Here is a 27,676-nt window from a genome sequence, read left to right on the forward strand (position 1 = left end):
CCTTCAAAGACATCAAATACAAAAGTACCAGGGCAAGAATGTTTTCGGTAATGGCTCCAACGTGGTGGAACACCCTACCAAAGGAATTTAAGCTAGAAAATTCAAGAAAAGGTATAAAGACTACTTCAGTTGAAATTATGAAGTTGACAGAGAAGAAACTAGAACTTTCATGGATGCATATAAATAGATTATATTTAGTTGAAATGGCCAACCTCCTTAGAAGTTGTGTAAATATTATGTACTTAGTTTCAATAGTAAACCTAGTATTATAAGTGTATATATGTAGGAAAATTGATTTGGTATAAACGTGTGTACATAAGTAGGTTGATAGATGTGTCAGTAACATAAGTAGAATGATTGCTTATGCCAGTATTAACTCTGTATTGTAACACTGTTACAGTGCTCTGTTTATTTCTGTATAGAGCCCATGTATTGTAATACCTCGCAGAAGCTCTTTGTAACTCTGTATTGTAACTTCTCTACAGAAGCTCAGGTATTGTAACACCTTTACTAGAAGCTCTCAATAAACATAAAGCAGTCCCATTTTTTTTTGGATCACCGAAGATATCTGAGGTTACATGTTCTCCAGAGGCACTTCCAGTTGTGGCGCTATTGTTCGGGTTGGCAATGGTTCCACACACCTTTACCAAGGTGGTGCTGGTGGTAGCAGCTCACCTTCGCAGGATGGGCATACAAGTTCACCCTTACCTGAATGATTGACTCATCAGATCCCCCTCAATACAGGAAGGCCTGCATGCAGTGCAGAAAGTAGTAAATCTCCTCCAGAGTCTTGGTTGGATAATCAGTTTCAGAAAGAGTCGCCTACAGCTGACTCAGTGCTTGGAATAACTGGGAGTCTGCTTTGACACAGCAAAAAGCTGTATCTTCTTTCCTGAGCCATGCAAACAGAAGCTTAGGAAGCAGATCACAGAGGTCTTAGCATTACCAAACCCCCACAACTTAGCATTACCTTCAGGTGCTGGACTCGATGGTGGCCTCCCTGGAAGTTGTTCCCGCAGCATATTTGTCCACTCCAGGATTCCCTTCTCTCCAGGTGATCCCTGCAACAGCATTCTCTACAGATACTGCTCCCTTGGCTAGGAGGATGCCTTAGCAAAGAGCATACCACCCCTTCCCCCCGAATCACCTCATGGTTGACATGACTGATGCCAGTTTTGAGCAGCTGGGGCCCCACTGCTGTGTTCGCAAGTGGACCCCTTCAGAAAGCAAGTGGTCTATAAATCGTCTGGAAACGAGAGCCATTTGTTTGGCGCTGAAAGCATTGGAGACTTTCCAAACAGTAAAGGCAGTCAGAGTATTCTCCAGCAATGCCATCACAGTGGCTTATGTGAACAGACAGGGATGCACCAGAAGGCACAGATGTTGTTAAAGTGGGCAGAGGTTCACAGGTCCTCTCAGCAGCCCACGTGGCAGGAGTTCAAGCTGAGAGTGTTTAGCCTCATTGTGCAGCACTGAGGGAGATCGTAAATGGATCTCATGGCCTCAGCCAAGAACAAGAAGGCAAATCGCTTCTACAGTCGAATCATCCACAGAGTCACTAGCCATCAGTGTCTAGTGATACTGGTGGTCCCAGACTGGCCTCGCTGGTCTTGGTATGCGGATCTTGTGCGACTGCAAAGAGGCAGGTGTCATGGAGAATCCAGAGCGCTTTGGTCTCATGGCATGGCTCTTGAGCACACAGCCCTAACTCGTAAGGCTATTCAGAGGTAGTCATTGTGACCCTCCTTAGAGAAAAGAAGACCTCAACGGCTTATACCTTCCAGTTTATGCTAAATCCTGGAAAGAAATGAACTTCTGATAACCAGCTAACATGGTTTCTGCAAGGGGAGATCGTGCCTAACTAACTTATTGCACTTCTTCGAAGGAATTAACAAACGGATGGACAGAACAGACCAATAGACATCATATACCTAGATTTCCAAAAAGCCTTTGATAAGGTGCCTCATGAACGTCTACTCCGGAAACTGAAGAACCATGGGGTGGAAGGGGACGTACATAGATGGATCAGAAACTGGTTGGCGGGTAGGAAACAGAGGGTAGGAGTGAAGGGCCACTACTCGGACTGGAGGAGGGTCATGAGTGGTGTTCCGCAGGGCTCGGTGCTCAGGCCACTGCTATTTAATATATTCATAAATGATCTAGAAACAGGGACAAAGTGTGAGATAATAAAATTTGCGGATGACACCAAGTGGAGCTTGGACTAAAGACGACTGCGATGAATTGCAAAGGGACTTGAACAAACTAGGGGAATGGGCAACGAGATGGCAGATGAAGTTCAACGTTGAGAAATGTAAAGTATTACGTGTGGGAAGCAGAAACCCAAGGAACAACTATACGATGGGAGGGATCTTATTGAATGAGAGTACCCAAGAAACGGACTTGGGGGTAATGGTGGACATGACAATGAAGCCGACGGCACAGTGCGCAGCAGCCGCTAAGAGAGCGAATAGAATGCTAGGTATAATCAAGAAGGGTATTACTACTAGAACGAAATAAGTTATCCTGCCGTTGTATCGGGCAATGATGCGCCCGCATCTGGAGTTCTGCATCCAGTACTGGTTGCCGTACCTTAAGAAGGATATGGCGTTACTCGAGAGGGTTCAGAAGAGAGCGACACATCTGATAAAAGGGATGGAAAACCTTTCATACGCTGAGAGATTGGAGAAACTGGGTCTCTTTTTTCCCTGGAGAAGAGGAGACTTAGAGGGGATATGATAGAGACTTACAAGATCATGAAGGGCATAGAGAGAGTGGAGAGGGACAGATTCTTCAAACTTTCAAAAAATAAAAGAACAAAAGGGCATTCGGAAAAGTTGAAAGGGGACAGATTCAAAACGAATGCTAGGAAGTTCTTCTTTACCCAACGTGTGGTGGACACCTGGAATGGGCTTCCAGAGGATGTAATAGGGCAGAGTACGGTACTGGAGTTTAAGAAAGGATTGGACAATTTCCTGCTGGAAAAGGAGATGAAGATAGAGGATTACTGCACAGGTCTTGGACCTGTTGGGCCGCCGTGTGAGCGGACTGCTGGGCACGATGGACCTCAGGTCTGACCCAGCGGAGGCATTGCTTATGTTCTTATGTTCAGTTATGGTGTGCCAAGGAACAGGTGGAGCCCTGTCAGGCACCAATTCCAGTGATCCTGACATTCTTACAAGCCAAACTAGAAAAAGGCCTAGCAGTTGTCTTTTAAAGTACAGGAGATAGGCTTCTCTTGTTTTTGGGTTCGAGGAGGTCGTGTCACTCAGTTCTTGAGAGGGGCATGCAGATTGTGTCCTCCATTACATCGACCTTTCCTATCATGGAACCTTAATGTCGTTCTAAATGGCCTCTTAAGGTACAGGTGGCAGGCCTCTTGCTTTCGGGTTCGAGGAGATCGCATCACTCGTTTCTTGAGAGGGGCACTCAGATTGTGTCCTCCGTTTTGTCGGCCTTTCCTGTCATGGAACCTTAATGTCTTTCTGAATGACCTATTTCAAGCCCCATTCAAGCCTCTGTAAGATGTGTCTCTTTTGGACCTCACTGTCAAGATGTTTTTTTCTGGTGGCCATAGTCTCAGCGAGGTGAATCTTGGAATTTCAGACTCTCTTCTCTAGGGAACTGTTCTTCAGGTTTGCAGAGTCTGCTGTTTCTCTGCGAACGGTACCTTCCTTTCTACCGAAGGTGGTCTCAGCTTTTCACGTTAGTCAAGAGATTTGTTTGCCCACTTTTCACCTTGTGGGTTCAGCTAAATAGGGCAAGATTTTGCAGATGCTGGATGTGGGACGAGTCCTACTTCACTACCTGGAAAGGACTAATGATTTCCATCTATCCGACCATCTTTTTGTTCTGACCAGCCAATCAAGATGAGGCAGGATTGCCCCCAAGGCTTTGATTACCAGATGAATTCGCATTTCGCATGGCAATTTCTTCTTCATATATTAACAATGGAAAACTGCCTATCTCTTTCAGCACATTCAACTAAAAGTGTTGCTGCTTCTTGGATGGAGTCCTGGGCAGTTGCACCCAACAAAATCTGTAGAGCAGCTACTTGGTCTACTCTCCATACTTATTTACAAGGTTCTACAGAGTGGATATGGCACTTTTTGGTCTTCAGAAGATGCCACTTTTTGGTCGTCAGTGCTGCAGGCAAGCTCATATGTCCCTCCATAGACATCTGCACTGCTTTGGGATGCCGGCTTCAGTATAGAATCCTGTGTTTTTGCAACAGAATGGCAGATTAAGTTCTCACCTCGGTAATCTTCTTTCTGTTTTAAGACATAGGATTCTGTACAGCCCGCTCTGTGCAGATTTCTGATTCGCCTATTTACTGCCTCAGACATTGCTGGTTTCAATCACGAGACAACTTCTGTCATTTGGCTGAGGGGAAAAAAAAGCTATTCTCCTTAATAGAGAATGACACGGGGAAAAAATTTGTCCCATGCTCGGTTCCCGCCCCGTCCCCGCAAACCATCTGATCCCATCCGCACAAACCATCTCCTTTCTGTGTTCCTATTTTCCCCATTTCGAATATCTCCCCTCTGTATGTGTATTACTCCCTTCTGTGTCCGGCATTGCCCCCCTGTGTCCATATATCTCCCCTTTATGACTGTCTCTATGCCCCCATGCACATAATTTCCCCTCTGTTTCTGTACCTTCCTGTGTCCAGAGTTCCCCTCTCTTCCTCTTCCACACCAATGTGTCTCTCTCCTCTCCAACCCCATCTAGCTTTTTTCCCTCTTTCTCCCCCCCACTTCCAGCATCTGGCTCACCTGTCTGTCTCCCGTTTCTCTTTCCTTCCATGGGTTCAATATTTGTCTCCCTCTACATTCCCTTGGCCCAGTATCTCTTTCCCTTTCACTCCCTCCTTCCTAATGTGACAGAACACATGCGGTCCAGCAGCCCCCTCCCGCCTGATCGCCGCATCCCGCCATCTTCCTCCCTCTCCCTTACCTTATGTGGTGAATTTAATTTTTCTTCTCCCAGTGGCACGCATTCCATAAGTCACATGCGGCTGCTTGAGTTGAATCTTCTACGACGCAACTTCCTGTTTCCGGATGCGTCAGAGGAGAAGATTCAACTCAAGCAGCCATTCGTGTGACTTGTTGAAAGCGTGCCGCTGAGAGAAGAAAAATTAAATTCGCCACATAATGTTGAGGGGAGGGGAAGGGAAGGAGGGAGATGGTGGGATACGGCGATCGGGCGGGAGAGGGCTGCTGGACTGCACGATCCGTGACCCCGCACGTTCCCTTAATTGCGGAGACAAGACGGTGAATGGCCTTGTCCCCGTCCCCGTGGCGACCACTATTTTTTTTTCTCTCCCCGTTTCGGTGGGTTATACCGCGGGTAATGGCCACCGTGTCATTCTCTACTCATTAACCTTTGGGGTCCTTATAGGATAGTGCTAGTTATTCCTATCAGGTTGTTTCCTGGATACTCCTAAGTTCAAGTTCATGTTGTTTTTTTTATTGTTAATCTTTGTTATTTTGTCATGCGTTACAGAGCAGAACAGAAATGTAGGTTGTTGTTGGAAGTTCCCTAGTCTCCTCCTCTTTTCTTCTGTTTCAGTGGAGTTAGATTGCTTTGGTATTAACTGAAGAGGGAGCTAGTCTCCACTGCTGAAGGGATGGAGTTGAAAGATTTGAGTGACATCCTTTTGCAAAATTCACGACTAAAGAAGGGCAACAGCTTTAGTATAGAATCCTATGTTTTTATAACAGAAATATTACAGAGGTAAGAATCTAATCTTCCATTCCTTAATATGGTTAATATTCTGCACTAAGATCAAGAGAAAAACAGTTCTTAGATCTGTATATGGATATCTCCGGCATTTTCAGTTTAGGTAACCTAACAACATTACATTACGTTGGTGTCTTCCACCAATACCTTGCGGTTCTAGGCAGATTACAAAAAAAAAAAAAAAGATTCTAGTCATATCCAGAAGATAGCTATTTGGTTGGAAGGTTTAGGGTCTGGAGATAGATTGAAGTAATTGGTTATATCGTGAGCTTGTCTTGATAAATTCCTGAATAAGATAGGGTATGCCTGAAGACCTGAGCTGAAATGCTGTTCAACTGTCTTCATGTTTTGAATTTTTTAAAATGGATTCTTTGTCTGTCTGCACAGGTGGGTGCCATTTTGAAGACATCTTAAGAGTTTTAGTGCTAACCACGCACTACCACTATATCAATTTGGAGCATAGGCTGAGGAGGTAGGTCTTTCCTGTTTACTGTGTTAAAGAGGTGAAGTTTTTTGGGGGTTGTATTTTTAAGTTATTAAAAAGTCAGAGAGAATAGCCTAAAAGGGAAGGAAGGTGTATGAAATAAGATTTCTTTGGGGCCCTTTTATTAAGCTGCATGCATTTCTTTGGATTTATTTACTGCCTTTTTGAAGGAATACATTCAAGGTGATGTACAGCAAGAATAAGTCAAACATAAACCAATAGACAATTACAACAGTAAAAAAATTATATATATTCAGATTGCAATACAAAGTATGGAATTGTATGTTACGTTGCAATGTCATGTCAACATATGGAGGTCTTTAGTGTCATACACTCTACTTTAACCTGTTATAATAGAATGTAGCATTAAGAAATGTTTACCCGTATATACTCAAATATAAGTAGAGACCCCTATTTTCTCCCCAAAAAGGAGGAAAAATGGTTGACTAGAATATGTCAAGTGGCTTAATATTCAAGTGCCCTGCCCTGCCAGGCACTGCACCCATCTCTCTTGCTTCCCAACCTCCCCTGTCACCAATCCTCTTGCTTCCCAACCTCCCCTGTCGGGCACTACACCCTGCCCCCTCCCTGCCCTGTCTTTGTACCTCCTCTGCCGATCCCTGGTGGTCCAGAGCACTGTTCCCTCTAAGCTGTGCGTGCGCACACAACTTGCCGAACCCGCGCACACAAATTAAAATAGTGCGCAAAAAAAATAAAATTTTTGCCTAAAATGATTTTCACTGCTAAAATGAAATGTTGCAGAAGACCAGCTGTTCCGATTTCCCATTTATCACATTTATTGAAGTGCTATAATATAAATTTTAAGTCATTCACGTGATTCCGTTATCTTTGGCAGTTGAACTTGACACGTCACGTGCCCCTTAGGGCCATAGCCTATGGCCCATAGGATATGAAACACTTCCGATTCTTTGACTTCCTGAAGTTCCGCCATATTGTTTATTTCGTGGAATCGTAGTGTGCAGCGTGGTACTGTGGTTGTATAACTGTATTCGTTTATTAAATTGCAACCAGATATAACTCTTAAAATGTCTAAACCGCGAATGGTGAAAAGTGTAAACGCAAGAGAGCTGCAACAGCTTTAAGGTCTGAATGGCTTGAAGAAATTGTTGAAACGGAGACACCGGAATCTCGAAATACAATGCGTGTTCGACTGTGTGAAATATTTACCTATGACTAAGACGATGGAGTTGTGTGTTGTTATTGTCAAGATGCCAAAGCAACTGGAAAATTCTCTACTGGAAAAATATGGGATGATGTTTGGAAACTGGACTTTCTGAAACTCCATCTATCAAGTAAATCTCATGCCGACAGTATTAGGAAACTCAGAAGTAAAAATCTGAATTTAAGAGGGGGGACTAATTAACGTATTGCTTGAAAGCCCAACCAAAAAAGAAAACAGGCAAATTAGTAATGAACGGAAGCGTTCCAGTCCTGATGAAATTAAGGTTCTTGTCGACAGTGTTGTGCTGGCCATTAAGATGAATATCTCAATGCTCTTCATTCAAGATATCAATGAGCACATGTTAGTATACCTGATAGCTGGATAAGCAAAAACTATGCATTTGAATTTCTTGAAATTATCAATGGCATTGTGCAAGATGATCGTATGGCAGACATTAAATTAGCAATGTATCATACGTTAACTGTTGATGAAAGCACAGACATTTCTGTCAACAAGTACTTAATACTCTACTTTAAGTATCGGCCAGTCAATTCAAATGAGTATAGGACATCATTTGGTGGGATGCTACAGTTGGAAGCATGTGATGCTACATCAATAGTAACAGCAATTAGGGAATTCTATAGGAAACATGAACTTGACCTGAAAAAAATGGTTATTTTCACCTCTGATGGTGCCTCTGTTATGTTGGGTAAAATAGATGGTGTTGCAGCACAGCTGAGAAAAGACATTCCACATTTAGTGCAGCAACATTGTGTTGCACATCGGGAAGATTTGGGACTTTCTGATTCATGGAAAGAAGTAAAATTGATGAAAGAAGTAGAAACTGTAATGAGAACTGTGTACACAGAGTTCTGTCGGTCTTCTACTAAATGATGCAAATTTCAAGAAATAGCAGATGCATCTGAATGTGAATCAATTGCTTTCAGACCTCTGAATGAAGTGCGCTGGTTATCTAGACACTTTGCACTTAAAGCAATTATTCGAAATTATGATCCCCTGTTAAAATATTTTGAAGAAGACAAAGATAATGATCCTATTGCAAAGTACTACTATAAGAAGCTGAACAGTTAACAATTTCATATTTCACTTGAAGTTTTGAATGATTTCTTATCAGAACTGGCTTCCTTAACCATGGCATTTCAAAAACGTGGTTTGACACCATTGGAAGCTTATCTTGCACAGGGTAAATTGAACAAATTTTGAATGCAATACTTAGGCAACAAGGTTAAGTGGAGTGATAAAGTCAACAGTCTTCTTGACAACAGGATGAGGTCTGGAGAAAAAGTTTCAGTGGATACTAATTCCATATTAACCTTCATCAACATCCTATGTTTGCATCTGGGTGAAAGATTTCCTGAAAATGAAGTTGACTGTACCGCAATATCACAATGCGATTTTGACTTCGGAAATGGACATATCAGATCTCTTTGTTTAAAGTATAAACAATTTCTTCCGGAGGAAAGTGTTATTATTCAGCAATACAATGACTTTAAATTCCTTGTTGCAGAAAAAATCTAAAGCAATCTGATAAACAGCTTTCCAGAAATGACGAAATTTGCATTTCAGAATGATCAATTTGCAGATTTAGCAAAATTGATGGACATTGGTGCCACATTCTTAGCATCTAGTTCAGATTGTGAGCGTGGTTTTAGTCTAATGAACAATTTGAAGACTAAACAAAGGAATCGTTTACATTTAGAGCATTTGGAAATGCTGATGGCATGTTAATTCACCTTCAAGATGGAGACTCAACAGATCTTGACAGAATTTATTCGGACTAGATAAATATGAAAGATCGTAGGGAAAAACTTTGAAAACTAAATTGCTGTTATTTTCTAAATTTTAAGTATAAAGTACAATGATAACTTATTTATAGGTAGCGCTCAATGAAACATTTCAATGAAACATAATTTATGTTTATTGAAATGAGACTTTGTTACATAAAGTGTAACTAAAATTACATTGTGTTTTCGTTAATTCAGACTAAACTCAAAGACCTGTCCATTAATGCCCATAACTGAACTCCGGGCCCTCTGGCAATCATTTTTATAGCGCACACAAATTTAGTTTTTCTTTAAAATGAGCACAGATTAAATTTTTTGCACACAACAGCCTATGAAAAATTAGAGGGAACTTTGGTCCAGAGGTGCAGCGGGCAGGAGTGAACTTTCCGCGCTCCTGCCCTGCTGCTAACCCGGTCGGTGGTGGATCCCGCTAGATCGGGTTTCTTCAGCAGGATCGTTCTTTGGCGCTGTTGCTTGGCGCTGAGTGGTCAGTCAGGAAGCCACTCAGCGCTGAGCAGCAGCACCAAAGCACGCTACCGCTCAGCGGCTGAAGAAACCCGATTTCGCAGCAGCTACCATCGACTGGGTTAGCAGTGGAGCAGGTGCACATAAAGCTTGCTCTTGCCTGCTGTACTTCTGGACCACCAGAGATCAGCCGAGGAGGTACGAGGATAGGGCAGGGAGGGGGAACAGGGTTCAGAGCCTGATGTGCGGCCTGCAATAATTCTGGGAGGGGGGCGCTGACCTGATTATAAGCCAGGACCCCCATTTTTGGGCCAATTTTTTGGCCCCCTAAATACCGGTTTATATTCAAGTATATACGGTAAATCTTCCTTCTTAACCAAAGATCAGCAAATTCTTTTAGTAATCTTATTCTAACCTCTCGCTATGCTTTTCTGAAAAACAAATAGTCGGCTCTGTTTAAGTGCACGCCCTTTGGACCGGGTCTCCACGTGCGCTTAAACGGAGTGTGCACTTAATAGGAGTTGGGGGGGGGTTAGGGGAGGGGAGTCTGTAGTTAAGCTGGCTCAGTTTAAATATGACACATGGGCTGCTGGAGCCTAAAATACAGGAAAGCTATGCCCTACAGCTTGAGTGGAAGTGGAGCACTCGCTTTCCCAGCTGTCCCAGCACTTAAGCTGCTGTGTGAAATCTAGCCATTCCCAGTCAGAATGTGGTTGCATTTAACCGGAGTGAACGTAACATGAAAGAATAGAGGTTGGACCTATGACAGTGTGCATAAGCGTATTGTGTGCTTATCCGAATTGCAAATATCCTAAGTTTACTTCCATTGACTTTAATGTAAGAAAAACACCAGAACCGTGGTGGTAGGCTGCGGATAACCAACGTGCGCTTAGGTGGAGTCGACTGTAATGCTAATGGTGTTCTTTTTTTTAAAATATACCTCTATATCTCCAGCTGGATTCAAAGTAGTTTACAAAAAGCTTACAAAGAGTGAATAAGGACAAAAAACTAGAAATTAAACACAGCATTATAAGGCATGTGTTGAGCAAAGCCCATTTCTCAAAGAAGTAGGTTTACAGCAATCTGTGAAAAGAGCGGTAAGTAGGTATAGATCTAATTTCAGCTGGTAGGCCATTCCAGATTTTAGCTCCCAGAAATCAAAGATGCGCTTATGATGTACTGTGAAGTCAATAACAATGCTCACTTATTGATGATGGTCATTGGCCAGCTAGTGCCTTGAAAATAATGGAAACAAATTTGAATCTGGTTCTGTATTGAATTGGTAATCAATGCAGAGCATTCGTAATGTAGGACTTATTCTGTCAGATCTTTTTAGTCCACAAATCAGTCTGCCTTCTGTATTTTGTAGGAGCTGAATTAGATTCTGAAGTTACTTTATGATGCCCTCCATATAGTGGGTTGCAATAATCAATTTGAGGTAACAATTTAGCCTGAGATATGGTACAAAAAGCTACTGCATTCTAAAGATGATTTAATACTGCATAGTTGACATAACTTGTGGAATACCTTCGTAACAAGAAAATTTACTTGATTCTTCATAGTTAATCCCGAGTCTAGTATAACACCTAAAACTTGATTTATTTTCAATTTGGAGAGTTTCTCCAGACAGAAGATGGAAACGTTTACAAGAGATGTCCTCATAATCACCAAATCAGATGATTTTAGATTTTTGCTTATTTAGTTTGAAGAAATTCTCTTTAGTCCAAGAACAAATGGCCTTTAATAGAGCATCAACAGTATTGGCGTAAGAGTCCAATGCTGGACAAAGTAAAAGATGGCATCAGCATAAGACCATCCATATTGACCTAATGTACCGTATTTTTCGCTCCATAAGATGCACTTTTTTCCCACCCAAAAGTTGGTGGAAATGGTGCATCTTATGCAGTGAAGATAAATTTTTTAAATACCCCCCACCCCATCGTACCTTTTTAAATGTCCTATTGTTGGGTGGTTCCCGGGCTGACTGCGGCCTGCCCCCTGCTGCTGCTCCCCGCTCGCCTGCCTGTTGCCGCCATTGCTCCCTGCTCGCCGCCACTGCGCTGCAATTCCGAGAAGGGTCTTCCCTTCTCTCTGACATCAGAACTGATGGGGGAAGGCTTGTGGGCCGGTGATGTGCAATCGCTGCATGCTGGCCCTTCCCTTCCTGGGGTTGTGGCGAGCGGCGGCGGACTGGAGGCAGAGGAGGAGAAATGGTGGCGGGTAGGCAGGCTTCGGCGCCACAGGGAGGGAGGAAGGCAGGCTTTGGCACCGGAGGGAGGAAGGCAGGCTTTGGCACGGCAGGGAGCGAGGGAGGGAGTATGAAGGACAAAGGCTGGAAGGCAGTGAGTGGGAGGAGGCACGAACACGGGACATAGGAGGGAGGGAGGATGAAGGATAAAGGCTGGAAGGCAGTGAGGGGGAGGAGACACAAACTCGGGACATGGGAGGGAGGGAGGACAAAGGCAGTGAGGGGGAGGAGGCGTGAACTTGGGATATGGGAGGGAGGACGAAGGACAAAGGCTGGAAGGCAGTGAAGGGGAGGGGGCACGAACTGGAGACATGGGAGGGAGGGAATAGAAAGGGACAATTGTTGGGCTTGAGTGAAGGAAGACAGGAAGGAGACTCATGAAATCACCAGATAACAAAGGTAGGAAAAATAATTGAAAATAAAATTTAGTGATCAAAGTGTGTCAGTTTTGAGAATTTATATCTGCTCTGTGTATATGAAAAATGAAAGGAACAGGGTACAGAGCCTGGCAGGGAGTGAAGGGGGCTGGGAGCAGAACCTGGTATATATTAGTACACAATTTGGTTCAGAATGTGTGTGTTTTTTCTTGTTTTCCTACTCAAAATCTAGGGTGTGTCTTATGGATCGAAAAAGCCTGGAATGCGCTCCCGAGAGAGGTGGTGGAGAGTAAAACTGTGACTGAGTTCAAAGAAGCGTGGGATGAACACAGAAGATTTAGAATCAGAAAATAATATTAAAGATTGAACTAGGCCAGTTACTGGGCAGACTTGTATGGTCTGCGTCTGTGTATGGTCGTTTGGAGGAGGATGGGCAGGGGAGGGCTTCAATGGCTGGGAGGGTATAGATGGGCTGGAGTAAGTCTTAACAGAGATTTCGGCAGTTGGAACCCAAGCACAGTACCGGGTAAAGCTTTGGATTCTCGCCCAGAAATAGCTAAGAAGAAAAAAAAAAAAAAAAATTTAAATTGAATCAGGTTGGGCAGACTGGATGGACCATTCGGGTCTTTATCTGCCGTCATCTACTATGTTACTATGTTAAACTCCTAATGATCTTAGGAAAATATTAAATAATAAAGTAGAGAGCGGTGAGCCTTGTGTTTGTTTATATTTGTTGTGAATTTGATATACTGCTCTGGCATTGACTGATCTAAGCGGTTTACAGAATAAAGGAATGTACATAAAATTGAAAATGGAAAGGAACTCCATAAATTTAGATAAGACAGAGAAGATAGACAGAATAAATAGAATTATTACAACGTCAAATCAACTTTAAAAATCTGCACAGAAAACCCAGTAGCGGCCTTACATTGCCAAATTAGTTTTGTTGCAAAAATAAGGGGAGGGGAAAATCCATCAAAAGCCTAGTTGAAGCAGAAAGTTTTTAATTTTACCTTTTTAAATTTTTTAAAGCTAAGCTCACTTTGGAAGTCTACACTCAGGTTGCCAATGTTCAGAGAATTCCTATACTCTATATCAGTGTTTTTCAACCGCTGTTCCGCGGCACACTAGTGTGCCACGAGATGTTGCCTGGTGTGCCGCAGGGCAGCCATCAGGGCAGTACTACCAGTCCTGCATTCAGGGGCCCGGAGCTGACAGGGGGCCCGAGGCAGGGGCGCCAGTAGCTCGCCAAGGCAAAGTGAGTCGTTCACCCAGGACTCACTTTGTCTTGGCGATCTAATCTGTCGAGCCGATAAGTCTTCTTCTCCCCGACGTCAATTCTGCAGTCGGAGAGGAAGTTCGGGCCAGCCAATCGCTGCCTGGCTGGGCGGAACTTCCTCTCCGATTGCAGAATTGACGTCAGGGAGAGCATGTGTCGGCGTCGGCTTTGGGGCCTGTTATCCATTTGTGGGTCCTGTTCCCCGATGGCAGTGGCAGTGGCTTGGGGAACGGCAGGGAGAAAGAAAGAAAGGGGGCAGGCAGGGAAACAGAAGGAAAGAAGAGAAACAGAAAAAAAGAAAGAAAGGTCAGGGAGAGAGGAAGAAAAAGTTGGGGGAGGGAATGAGGTGTGGAGGAGAGAAAGCATACAGGCTGATAGAAGGGAAGAAAGATTGGATGCACAGTCAGAAGAAGAAAGTGCAACCAGAAATCACCAGACAAGGTAGGAAAAATGATTTTATTTTAAATTTAGCAAAGTGGAGGCAGTATTACTACAATTTTCAAAGGAATTTGCCCAAATAACTTAATAGTTAACTGGGTAAATTCCCAGAGATGAAAACTTCCCTTCACTTACTATGCACAGTTCTGAATTTATATCTGCTGTCTATATTTTACAATATGGTCACCTTTTACTAAACCGCAATAGTGTTTTTTAGTGCAGGGAGCCTATGAGCGTCAAGAGCAGCGCTGGGCATTCAGCGCAGCTCCCTGTGCTAAAAACTGCTATTGTGGTTTAATAAAAAGGATGGAGAGTATATTTGTCTATTTTTGTATGCTATAAAAACCAAATACAGAGAGAGACAGAGAGCTGTTGACGAAGAGCTACGTGTGTGTCTTTCTTCGATTCCAGCCAGAATATCAGCTTTGTGTTCAGCCAAACAGGCCCAGGTTTCGCACTGAATAAAGTATTTTATAATTTTTCACTATTCTGTTTACTTAATATTTCATAATAAAGTAATTATAAAATACTTTCTTTGTGTTTATTTGATTCCTATTCAAGAGAATTACTTTATATATCTATATATATAAAATCGGAGGTATGTATGTGTGTGTGTATGTGTGTATGTGCCGCGATCACGCAAAAACGGCTTGACCGATTTGAACGAAACTTGGTATGCAGATCCCTCACTACCTGGGATGATATGTTCTGGGGGTCTCGCGGCCCACCTGCACACGTGGGCGGAGCTACAAACAGAAAATCAGATTTCACCCATTCATGTCAATGGAAAAAATGTAAAAAGCTGCCAACGCAAAAACGGCTTGCCCGATTTGAATGAAACTTGGTATGCAGATCCCTCACTACCTGGGATGATATGTTCTGGGGGTCTCGCGGCCCACCTGCACACGTGGACGGAGCTACAAACAGAAAATCTGATTTCACCCATTCAAGTCAATGGAAAAAATGTAAAAAGCTGTGGGACCGATTTGAACGCAAATTGGTATGCAGATCCCTCACTACCTGGGGTGATATGTTCTGGGGGTCTCGCGGCCCACCTGCACACGTGGGCGGAGCTACAAACAGAAAATCAGATTTTACCCATTCACGTCAATGGAAAAAATGTAAAAAGCTGTGGGACCGATTTGAACAAAACTTGGTATGCAGATCCCTCACTACCTGGGGTGATATGTTCTGGGGGTCTCGCTGCCCACCTGTACACGTGGGCGGAGCTACAAACAGAAAATCAGATTTCACCCATTCAAGGCAATGGAAAAAATGTAAAAAGCTGTGGGACCGATTTGAACGAAACTTGGTATGCAGATCCCTCACTACCTGGGGTGATATGTTCTGGGGGTCTCGCGGCCCACCTGCACATGTGGGCGGAGCTACAAACAGAAAATCTGATTTCACCCATTCAAGGCAATGGAAAAAATGTAAAAAGCTGTGGGACCGATTTGAACGAAACTTGGTATGCAGATCCCTCACTACCTGGGGTGATATGTTCTGGGGGTCTCGCGGCCCACCTGCACATGTGGGCGGAGCTACAAACAGAAAATCTGATTTCACCCATTCAAGTCAATGGTAAAAATGTAAAAAGCTGTGGGACTGATTTGAACGAAACTTGATATGCAGATCCCTCACTACCTGGGGTGATATGTTCTGGGGGTCTCGCGGCCCACCTGCACACGTGGGCGGAGCTACAAACAGAAAATCAGATTTTACCCATTCAAGGCAATGGAAAATATGTAAAAAGCTGTGGGACCGATTTGAACGAAACTTGGTATGCAGATCCCTCACTACCTGGGGTGATATGTTCTGGGGGTCTTGCGGCCCACCTGCACACATGGGCGGAGCTACAAACAGAAAATCTGATTTCACCCATTTAAGTCAATGGGAAAAATGTAAAAAGCTGTGGGACCGATTTGAACGAAACTTGATATGCAGATCCCTCACTACCTGGGGTGATATGTTCTGGGGGTCTCGCGGCCCACCTGCACACATGGGCGGAGCTACAAACAGAAAATCAGATTTCACCCATTCATGTCAATGGAAAAAATGTAAAGAGCTGCCATTCTCACAGTAATTCAAAAACGGCTTGACCGATTTGACCGAAACTTGGTATGCAGATCCCTCACTACCTGGGGTGATATGTTCTGGGGGTCTCGCGGCCCACCTGCACACGTGGGCGGAGCTACAAACAGAAAATCAGATTTCACCCATTCATGTCAATGGAAAAAATGTAAAAAGCTGCCATTCTCACAGTAATTCCAACTACCTGTGGTGATATGTTCTGGGGGTCTCGCGGCCCACCTGCTCACGTGGGCGGAGCTACAAACAGAACATCAGATTTCACCCATTCATATCAATGGAAAAAAAGTAAAACGCTGCCATTCTCACAGTAATTCAAAAACGGCTTGACCGATTTGAACAAAACTTGGTATGCAGATCCCTCATTACCTGGGGTGATATGTTCTGGGGGTCTCACGGCCCACCTGCACACGTGGGCGGAGCTACAAACAGAAAATCAGATTTTACCCATTCATGTCAATGGAAAAAATGTAAAAAGCTGCCATTCTCACAGTAATTCCAACTACCTGGGGTGATATGTCCTGGGGGTCTCGCGGCCCACCTGCACACGTGGGCGGAGCTACAAACAGAACATCAGATTTCACCCATTCATGTCAATGGAAAAAATGTAAACAGCTGCCGTTCTCACAGTAAATCTAAAACGGCTTGACCGATTTGAACGAAACTTGGTATGCAGATCCCTCACTAACTGGGGTGATATGTTCTGGGGGTCTCTTCACCCAAGAATTTATATGTTCTTGCTCCTGGAGGTGAAACTAAAAATGTTGTTTATAATCAAGTTTTGTGTTAGTTGTATTGTATTCATTTTGTCAAATATTTCACATTATAATTTGAATATTGTACTTTTTATAAAGCTGTAAAAAAATAATTTCATTCACCACTATAAAGTATCTTTATTTGAATCCATTTACAGTGTTATTGCTATAATTAAATACCCGTGCAACGCCGGGGCATCAGCTAGTAGTCAATATAGGCACAGAGTTAAATTTTTTAACATTTTCTAATGGTGGTGTGCCTCGTGATTTTTTTCATGAAACAAGTGTGCCTTTGCCCAAAAAAGGTTGAAAAACACTGCTCTATATGACTGTGCTGGAATATCTGTTTTAACTGATAACATGGAAGAAAGTCAAAGAAGGTGGTATAGCTAAACAGAAATAAAGCAATTTAGACCTAATTCAAAGATATAGATCCCCCCCCCCCATGTACATGCACAGCAGAAGGAATTATTAATGACTAGAGCTCTCAGACTGGTAACCAGTGTCTGATGTAATGTAACCCACCCACAATAAAATGTTGAAACATTTTCATCCTAGCAATTCCATATACATGTGGTGGGTTAGTGGGTACATGCCTGTCAATTAATTTACCTGTGATTTAGGCACTTATGTGTGCCTAACACAAGAAAAATGGATTGATACAAAATGTGTTGAAGCATTCTGTGTTAGTTCTGCCATCTGTGCATGCTAACCAGATGCATAGAATGGTCATGGATGTGCTTTTCAGCTAGCTCGCTAACATTACCACTGTGCTACCTGGTTAGTATATCCATAATGTGAGAGCCCTTAGCATTTCCTAGAGGTTGTAAGCGTTTTTTAAACATTAGTGACAGAAAATGATATAATTGAAAAATGCCTATTTTTATATATATGCTAAGAATGGACTTAGCGCATGAAAAAGTCCTGCGCTCAGCCCATTTGCTAGCACTTCTTAATAAAAGGGCCCCTTTAGATTATTCATTTGTGCTCACAGCTTAACTTTACTGTTTTGTGTTTATTTACCCTACTATTTTTTTTAATTAAAATGCTTTGTTATTCATAGGAGCTGATTTTAAATAGAATTTTAAAAGAATTCTTGAACATTAAAACAAGGAAACGTTGCAAAAGTAAGTTAAAATTATGCAAATTTATGTATATATATGAATAGATAGTAATTTTGTAACAGGTTGCCTAGGTTGATAACTAAAGCTTGGGCCCTGTTTCAAGTCTGTTTTATAAAGACATAAACATCTGTGCCCATAAAAGCTGCAGACGTTGTGTCTGCATGGGCTTTTATTGTAAATCATCTTGAATCTCCTATAGGCATAGTGCGAACCATAAATAATAGATTAGATTAGATATCTGTGCCTTCATTTTAATCTAATCTACACGTGGGAACTCTAAATGTCTGTGACTTCAAATGCATGCATATTTGGATGTTTTGTACAGTACCTGCATAAATCACAGTTCCATCTAAAATGCAAACCTATACATAAGTTGGGTTGTATAAAATAACAAACAAAAATTAACCCTTAATACTCCACAAACCCGAAGGTCAATCAAGACAAGAACAAAAATACTGTGGAGACGATGATGTCCAAGATGCTGGTCTTACACTTCTCCCTCAGTATTCGCGGGGGTTAGGGGCAGAACCGGCCTGTGAATATTAAAAAAAACAAAAAAAAAAAACCACAAATAATATTCGGGCCCATTCTGACCCAGCCTTCCCCCGGAATCCTGGACCTTACCTTAAGCCCTTTGAGACTCCCTGGAACCTTACCTGGTGGTCTAGCGGGCTTTCGGGGCAGGAGCAATCTCCCTACGCTCCTGCCCCGTGCAGATCACTCATAAGAAATGGCTGCAGTGAGCTCCCGTCATAGTCTTATGAGTGATCTGCATGGGACAGGAGCATAGGAAGATCGCTCCTGCCCCGAACTTGCATAAAATAGTGAAAGATGCCTGATAGATGCCTTAATACATACAGCATGCCTTAGGTTTTAGGATTTGATCCACGTTTTTGCATTAGGACTTTCAGGGTATGTATTCAATTGATCATTTTAGTATGGATTCTTCTTCATTCTGTTTATTCTGACCCCTTTAGGCATGCTGTATATATTAAGGCATCTATCAGGCATCTCTTCAAATTCACCTTTATTCACTTATATCACTTCAAATGCTATTTTATGCAAGTTCACATTTTTAGAATGAGGAATTCACAGTTATGATTCGGTCACTTTGAGACACTCTTCCACATTTACACTTATTTTATAGCTCATTTGCTACTTCTTTTTTAAAAAATACATTTTTGGCACCAGTCACTTTTGCTTCGTTAAACCACGTTCCACAGTATGCTTCACTGCAAATAAACCACACTATTTTAGGACACACTCCATTAATCATTTTATTATCCATAGACCTCCTGAGGAAGACAGGGTCGCCGAAACACGGACCGTGTTTGGTCCTTAGTCCCCAATTTTGGGGTCCTTGACATCTCATCATGTGGATTAATTGACTGTATTTTTAATAAAGATCTGCATCTTGGACATCGTCATCTCCACAGTGTTTTTGTTCTTGGGTTGCATAAAATTGCATTACATTATGTCACAGATAAGAACATAAGAAGTTGCCTCCGCTGAGGCAGACCAGAGGTCCATCTCGCCCAGCGGTCCGCTCCCGCGGCAGCCCATCAGGCCCATTGCCTGAGCAGTGGTCCCAGACTATCCCTATAACCTACCCCTACTCCTATCTGTACCCCTCAATTCCTTTATCCTCTAGGATCCTATCCAAACCTTCTTTGAAGCCTTGTAACGTGCTCCGGCCTATCACAGCCTCCGGAAGCGCGTTCCATGTATCCACCACCCTCTGGGTGAAAAAAGAACTTTCTGGCATTTGTTCTAAACCTGTCCCCTTTTAATTTCTCTGAGTGCCCCCTTGTACTTGTGGTTCCCCTTAATCTGAAAAATCTGTCCCTGTCTACCTTTTCTATACCCTTCAGGATCTTGAAGGTTTCTATCATGTCTCCGCTTTTCCAGGGAGAACAGCCCCAGCTTTTTCAGTCTGTCAGTATATGAAAGGTTTTCCATACCCCTTATCAGTTTAGTTGCTCTTCTCTGGACTCCCTCAAGTACCGCCATGTCCTTCTTGAGATACGGTGACCAGTACTGGACACAGTACTCCAGATGCGGTCGCACCATTGCACGATACAGTGGCAGGATGACCTCCTTCGTCCTGGTCGTGATACCCTTCTTAATGATACTCAACATTTTGTTTGCTTTTCTTGAGGCTGTGGCGCACTGTGCCGACGCCTTCAAGGTTGTGTCTACCATCACTCCCAGGTCTCTTTCAAGGTTACTTACCCCTAGCAGTGATCCCCCATTTTGCAGCTGAACATTGGGTTCTTTTTCCCTACATGCATGACCTTGCATTTCCCTACGTTAAAGTTCATTTGCCACTTTTTGGCCCATTCTTCTAGTATCGTTAGGTCCCTTTGCAGATCTTCGCAGTCTTCCATGGTTTCAACCCTGCGGTAGAGTTTGGTGTCATCCGTAAATTTAATAACTTCGCAATTTGTTCCCGCCTCCAGGTCATTAATAAATATATTGAACAGGAGCGGTCCCAGCACCGACCCCTGCGGAACTCCGCTCGCGACCCATTGCCAGTCTGAGTAATGGCCCTTTACTCCAACCCTCTGTTTCCTGTCCGCCAGCCAGTTTTTGATCCATCGGTGGACCTCCCCTTGCACCCCATGTTTCCACAGCTTTTTAAGCAGTCTTTCGTGCGGTACCTTGTCGAAGGCTTTTTGAAAGTCATGGTAAATGATGTCAATGGATTCCCCTTTATCCACCTGGCTGTTTACACCTTCAAAGAAGTACAATAAGTTTGTGAGGCATGACCTACCTTTGCAGAAGCCCTGCTGACTCGACTTTAGCTGTCCTTTGCAGGTCCCCCTAGTCCGCTGAGGATTTGGTCGAGTGTCATCTCCACGTGTTGGTTCCGTGACCAGCTGTTCCATGAAACAGTCCCTCGTGGTTTCCAGGAATTTGGTCTCCCTGATGCAGTGTGAGTGTCGAATACTCCAGTCTATCCTAGGGTAGTTGAAATCCCCCATCACCATCACACTTCCGCTTTTGCATACCTGCCTCAGCTCAGCCTCCAGGTCCTGGCCGAGTGCTTCCGGTTGTTCAGGTGGGCGATAGTACAGACCCAATTTTGTATCTGCTCCAGTTCCTCCAGGTAGCTTAACCCATAGTGATTCCAAGTCATCCGCCCTTACTGTTGTTTCCATCCTGGTTGAAGGTATGAAGTCTTTTATATAAAGCGCTATTCCTCCACCCTTCTTGTGTGTCCTGTCTCTCCTGTAGAGTTTGTACCCTGATATGGCCACATCCCATTTGTTGTCATCAGTCCACCACGTTTCTGTGACTCCAATTATGATCATTTATATTCTGCATTTACCTATAATGTTCAATGTGGATCACAATAAAAATAATCCAGCTCAAATTATTTACTGGGAACATATATAGCCAGATATGTATACATAACCAATTATAATTAAAAATTTAATCATTTAAATTGGGGTGGATTTGATTTAAATCGCAATTTAAATCATGGTTTTCTACAGAATGACTCATTCTTGCTGGTATAATCTTAATATTTACAACCAGACGAAGGTTTAATTTTTTTTTTCTTAAATAACTTTTCAGATTAGCTTTACAGTTTTTATATTAAAAAAAACAGATTAAGTTATACTATTAGATTCATAGTTTGTCACAATAATTTTATAATTATTTATCTCCAGTTTAGGTTAATTATTCTTATTTGGACAACTTTTGTGCTGTACTTTATTGAAAGGAGAAAAATAATCATTACCTTAATAACAATTTAAATAGTTTTATTTAACCAAAACAATAACATTATAGCATATGCATTCTTGTATTTGCTTAAACATCTGTGTTAACTGATGTGGTTAAACAAAATATCTTAAAAAAAAACAAACAACTTAGATTATCAGCCAGATTCACAAATGAAGAACTTAAAATATTGTCTTCTGTAGCTCACTCATCTTCACCTTCTTTTTCATATTCTGGAAAAGAAAAACAAGCTTTCTTGCTTAGTTGGGTTCTAAACATTTTTCTAAATTTGGAATGAATGAGTCCAAAGGAAGAGAATATTCTTTCTTTGGTAGCAGAAGGAAGCTACTGCTGTTAAAAGTGAAATCTTTACTTCAACAGTCTTTAAATCTAAGTGCTTAAAAATGGACCTCCACTAGTTCACTGATGTGACTTTCTTTAAAACATTGGCAAACTTATATTTCTTGAATGGTTCCCCCCTTAGCTCTGAAGTTTATTATAGTTTGCATTACAGATAGCTATGCAATGGGTATCCAGGAATAAATCTAACTCCTCTTCTTCAGCACTTAAGGTTTGACCCTTGATACCGGCTATTGACCCTTGATACCGACTATTGACAATATTTGCAAGAAAATGAGTTGGCGACAGTGCTTGTCCCGTTTGTTTGTTTTTAATGCTTGTAATTTAATTCTGCAAAGTAATCAACAAGCCACTGTTGTTCAGTCTGACAAGTCATATACTGGTTTGTCTAATACAACTAATTTAAAGGACAAGCAAGTATTGAATGCATCTACCCTTGGGGGTGCATCTATCATATGTATGGACCTTCAGGCAGCAATCGGGTATATAACCAGTTGCTTAATGCTTCGTCGGTCCAACCTTTATTAATTCAATGAATCACTCTCCTATTTATCTAAGTGCCATTTTTTTTTGTGATGTATTTTTTTATATATATAAAACCTATCATTTTTTCAATAACAGACCATCACTTAGCTTATAGTGAACCTGTGCTGTCTTCACCTCTCCCGACATGCATGTTTCAAAAAAGAAACCTTTCTTCAGGGTCGAGGGAAACTGTAAACACATAAAATCATGCCTTACTTTCTCATAAATATAAGACAAACTACAACAGATAATGCCTTTCCTCACTCATGCTTAGGAATAAAAGTGAAAATAGAACCACAGGAACCCTGCGCTTACCGGTTTGAGGGAGCTGCAATTGCCTTATAACATGGCCGCGATTTGCAAGTTTGCTCATTAAATACAGCTGGCCACTCGCACATGATCGGGAGCCAGGTTTAAATGAGGAGACTGAAGGGTTGTCTATCCTATTAGAGCTGAATGATGTCATTTCCGGTTCAGCCTGAGTTGTGCCCTACAACGGGAGTAGGATGATGTCAGACTCCCGATCATGTGCGAGTGGCCAGCTGTATTTAATGAGCAAACTTGTAAATCGCGGCCATGTTACAAGGCAATTGCAGCTCCCTCAAACCGGTAAGCGCAGGGTTCCTGTGGTTCTATTTTTACTTTTATTCCTAAGCATGAGTGAGGAAAGGCATTATCTGTTGTAGTTTGTCTTATATTTATGAGAAAGTAAGGCATGATTTTATGTGTTTACAGTTTCCCTCGACCCTGAAGAAAGGTTTCTTTTTTGAAACATGCATGTCGGGAGAGGTGAAGACAGCACAGGCTCACTATAAGCTAAGTGATGGTCTGTTATTGAAAAAATGATAGGTTTTATATATATAAAAAAATACATCACTAAAAAAAATGGCACTTAGATAAATAGGAGAGTGATTCATTGAATTAATAAAGGTTGGACCGACGAAGCATTAAGCAACTGGTTATATACCCGATTGCTGCCTGAAGGTCCATACATTTGATAGATGCACCCCCAAGGGTAGATGCATTCAATACTTTCTTGTCCTTTAAGTTAGTTGTATTAGACAAACCAGCATATTACTTGTAATTTAATTCTGTCATTGTGCAATTCTGTTTTTAAGTACTTAATCAATTCCTTTTAAATTTCAGGAGCATCGGCAATAAAACAGCTATTTTTCTATATTTTGTTAAGTTTCAGATTTCTCAGTATATCTTCAGCATTTCTCTTAAGCCCAATGTTGAGAATTTTGGCTGCAACACTGCCATCTATTTTCTCTCAATTTTGTTCACAAAGTGTCATCAGAATAGGCCAGTTCTTGATATGTTACGTTACATTGATGCCTTCTATCTTGCCAATACCTTTCAGTTCTAGGCAGTTTATAACAAGAAATTAGCCTGGGCATTCCCAGGGAGATTACAAGGTTGATAGCTATAGTATGTATCGGGATCTGGGAATGGTCGGTACGGTTTGTTTGGTTAGATCATTTGACAAATTTCTTGAATAGTATGGTTTTCAGTTCTTTCCTGAATGTTTTGCAGTTGGGTGTCATGGTCAGCAGATTTGAGAGGTGGTGATCTAATTTTGGTGTTCTGGTGGCTAGTAGACCATCGTATTTTTTTTTTGCTTTGCATGCCTTTGATTAGGGGGTGGGTAAAGTGTGCTTGAGTTCTCCTTGGTCTGGATGTGTTTTTCCTGATTAGGTGGTTGTTCATATAGCTTGGTTCATTTCCATTTAGGGCTTTGAATAGTCCACTACAGAGTTCCATCTACAGTAACATCTTGTAGGAGTGTTAGCTTGGTTCCACCCATTCTTTTCAGAGCTGCTGCTGCAGCAAAATGATTGCTAGGGAAGTATTTAGTAATTTTAGATTATATCTCAAAGATAGATCAAATTGCAGCGGGGTTATTCTATATGTTAAAGAGGGACTTGAATAATGTTCCCTCTAAGGATTGATGAGGTGTGTGCAAAAAAAAAATATGCATGAGTGACAAGTTACATACTCTACAAATTTATGAGCAGGCGCGGAGGACGCATTTTTAAACAAATGTAGTTTATCCTTGTACTCCTTATGTAATTTTAATCATCTATGGATATGTTTATTGTTCAAATGGTTTTATTTATTTCCCCAAATTTATTTTTGTTATACGCACTGAAAATATTTGATATTGCGTTTAAATCAAAATCTCAATAAACTTGAAGCGAGTGCCCGTGAGATTGTGGGAGGGTTAAATACTCAAAGCTTAGAAGAATAACAATTTACTTAAAGTTTTTGTTACGCCAGCTTTCTGGTATCTTTACATACAGTGGCGTACCTAGCATATGTAACACCCGGAGACCATCATTTTTTGGCACCCCCCCATCTGTAAGAAAAACATGATTTTTAGTAACAAACCACACGTCACACATGAGTACCTAGGAAAAGGCAGCATCTTAAATATTGCAGTGAGCAGTACATCAATACACCCATTGTAAAACTAAACAAGCCAGACCAGCACAGATCAATCCTACACCGTCAATCCTAACAGAAAACCATGTCTTTCGAACACAGAAAACACCTTTGCCTAGTATGGAATATGTCATCACAAACTAACCCCTCACCCTTTTACAAAACTGTAGTATGGATTTTAGCCACAGTGCTAACAGCCCTGACGCTCATAGAATTCTGAGCATCAGAGCTGCTACCACCACGGTTGGCGCTAAAAAACGCTCCACAGTTTTGTAAAAGGAGGGATAAAATAGAAATACACAGCTTCAACGCTCTAGCTCAGAGGTGCCCAAACTTTTGGGGCTTGCGGGCTACTTTAAAATGACCAAGTTAAAATGATCTGCCAACAATAAAATTAAAAAACACAAAGCACACTATACGCTGAGAAAATGTTAATTATCTTTCCTATTCTGGGTTTTTTTCAAAGAGGTCAAGGCAGAGGACTCTATGCATTGTCACCTCAGTAACAACCATACAAAAATAGTCAAATATATCCCCCTCCCTTTTTGCTAAACCACGATAGCAGTTTTTAGCGCAGGTAGCTGCGCTGAATGCCCAGCGCTGCTCTCGACGCTCATAGGCTCCCTGCGCTAAAAAACACTATTGCGATTTAGTAAAAGGGGGCCATAGTGCAAAATATAGACAGCAGATATAAATTCATACACATTTTGATCACTACATTTAAAATAAAATCATTTTTCCTACCTTGTCTGGTGATTTAATGAGTCTCTGGTTGCACTTTCATCTTCTGACTGTGCATCCAATCTTTCTTCCCTTCTTCAGTCTGTATGCTTCCTCTCCTCCAGACCTCATTCCCTCCCTTAACTTTTTCTTCCTCTCTCCTTGCCCTTTCTTTCTTTTTTTTCCTCTTGATGCCCCCTTTCTTTTTTTCTGTTTCCCTTCTGTCTCCCTGCCTGCCCCCTTTCTTTCTCCCTACCCTCCACAAAGCCACTGCTGCCACCATAGGGGGAAACAGGCCCCAAAGCCACCACCACGGCTGACCCAAACTCTCTCTGCTTCCCACCGGGCCAACCAGCAATCCTCCGACGTCAATTCTGCCGTCTGAGAGGAAGTTCCGCCCAGCCAGGCAGCGATTAGCTGGCCCGAACTTCTTCTCCGACTGCAGCCTAGGGCGGGTGCACATCCGGGGCGGACCGCCCCCCCCCCCCCCTTGGTAGGACACTGAAGACGTGGCAGCGGCTCCTCTCACGAATCCCCACCTGCGTCGGAAGTCCGATGCAGTCGGGGATCTTGAGAGGAGCCGCCACTGCATCTTTTAACTTTAAAACACAGGCCGCCGCCGCTTCCTCTCACCTCCTCCCGCCCTCGAGTGAGCGACAGAGGAAAGCGTATGAGCGACGCCACTGAAAATAGTGAGCGATCGCTCATGCGCTCACCTTAGAGGGAACACTGGACTTGAACCCACCAAAATAAACATTCTGCATTACATAGATAGCAATGTGGAATCCATATGAATAGAAATTCTATGTGTGAAGGGAAGGAATATACAGGTAGGGTTATATTACTGTCTCCTGGGACAGAATGAGCAGACAGATGAAGAAATGTTTTCAGAGATTAGGAGAGCTGGCAAATCAGGCAACAGTATACTAATGGGCGATTTAGATTACCCCAACATTGACTAGATAAATGTTACAACGGAGTGCTAAGGAGGTAAAATTCCTAGATGTCATAAATGACTACTTTTTGTAACATCTGGTCCAGGAACCATCAAGGGGAGGAGCTATTTTAGATTTGGTCCTTGGTGGAATGCAGGGCATAGTACGGGAGATAACTCTGTTGGGTTCACTGGGAAATGGTGATCATAATGTGATCAAATTTGAGCTGATATTTGGAGTGACATCACTAAAGAAATCTAAAAGGGTGACTATGATAAAATGAGGGAATTGGTTAAGAGGAAGCTAAATGGTGGCAAAGGTTAGGACTGTAAACCAGGCATGGACGTTGTTTAGAAAGCCCAGATCAGATGTATTCCATGTATTAACAAAGGTAGAAAGAAGAGGAAAAGAGCCAACATGGCTAAAAGGTGAAGTGAAAGGGCTTTTGAGAACAAAAAAAGAAATCATTTTAAAGAATGAAAAAAAGATCCAAGTGATGAAATGTAAGCACTAGCAAGTCAGATGCAAAACATTGATAAAGAATATAAGAAAGAATATGAAGAGAAATTTTCCAAAGAGGCAAAAACTCAAAGTAACAATTTTTTTTTAATGTATATCAGAAGCAGAAAACCTGTAAGGGAATCTGTGGGACCATTGGATGATCAAGGAGCAAAAGGGGTGCTCAGGGAGGATAAGGCCATAGCAGAGAGACTGAATGAATGAGTTCTTTGCTTCAGTATTTAGGGAAGATGTAAGAGATTTACTTAACCAGAAATGATTTTCAAGGGTGATGATGTGGAGGATCTTAAAGAAATCTTGGTGAATTTCGAAGATGTACTAAGCCAAATTGACAAGTTAGAGTGATAATTCACCTGGACCTGATGGTATACATCCCAGGGTACTGAAAGAACTCAAAACCGAAATTGCTGATCTGCTGTTAGTGATCTGTAACTTTGTCGCCAAAATCGTCTCTAGTACCT

The 27,676-nt window shown here is 42.2% G+C and overlaps 1 protein-coding gene across 14 annotated transcripts in view; it reads left to right on the forward strand.

The window, feature by feature from the left end:
* Positions 1–27,676, forward strand: part of PPHLN1 (periphilin 1) — a 242,632-nt gene that overhangs the window by 35,080 nt on the left and 179,876 nt on the right. For 6 of the 14 annotated variants that reach the window (XM_033958547.1, XM_033958546.1, XM_033958549.1 and 3 more), the window contains exons 2-3: positions 6,127–6,211; positions 17,925–17,988. In XM_033958547.1, the coding sequence (XP_033814438.1) occupies position 17,988 (1 nt within the window). In that variant the 5' untranslated portion in view covers positions 6,127–6,211; positions 17,925–17,987. The remainder of the gene's footprint in view (positions 1–6,126; positions 6,212–17,924; positions 17,989–27,676) is intronic. The other 8 variants (XM_033958551.1, XM_033958552.1, XM_033958550.1 and 5 more) reach the window with 2 other exon arrangements.

Source organism: Geotrypetes seraphini, chromosome 9, assembly GCF_902459505.1.
Source record: "Geotrypetes seraphini chromosome 9, aGeoSer1.1, whole genome shotgun sequence".
Classification (NCBI taxonomy): domain Eukaryota; kingdom Metazoa; phylum Chordata; class Amphibia; order Gymnophiona; family Dermophiidae; genus Geotrypetes; species Geotrypetes seraphini.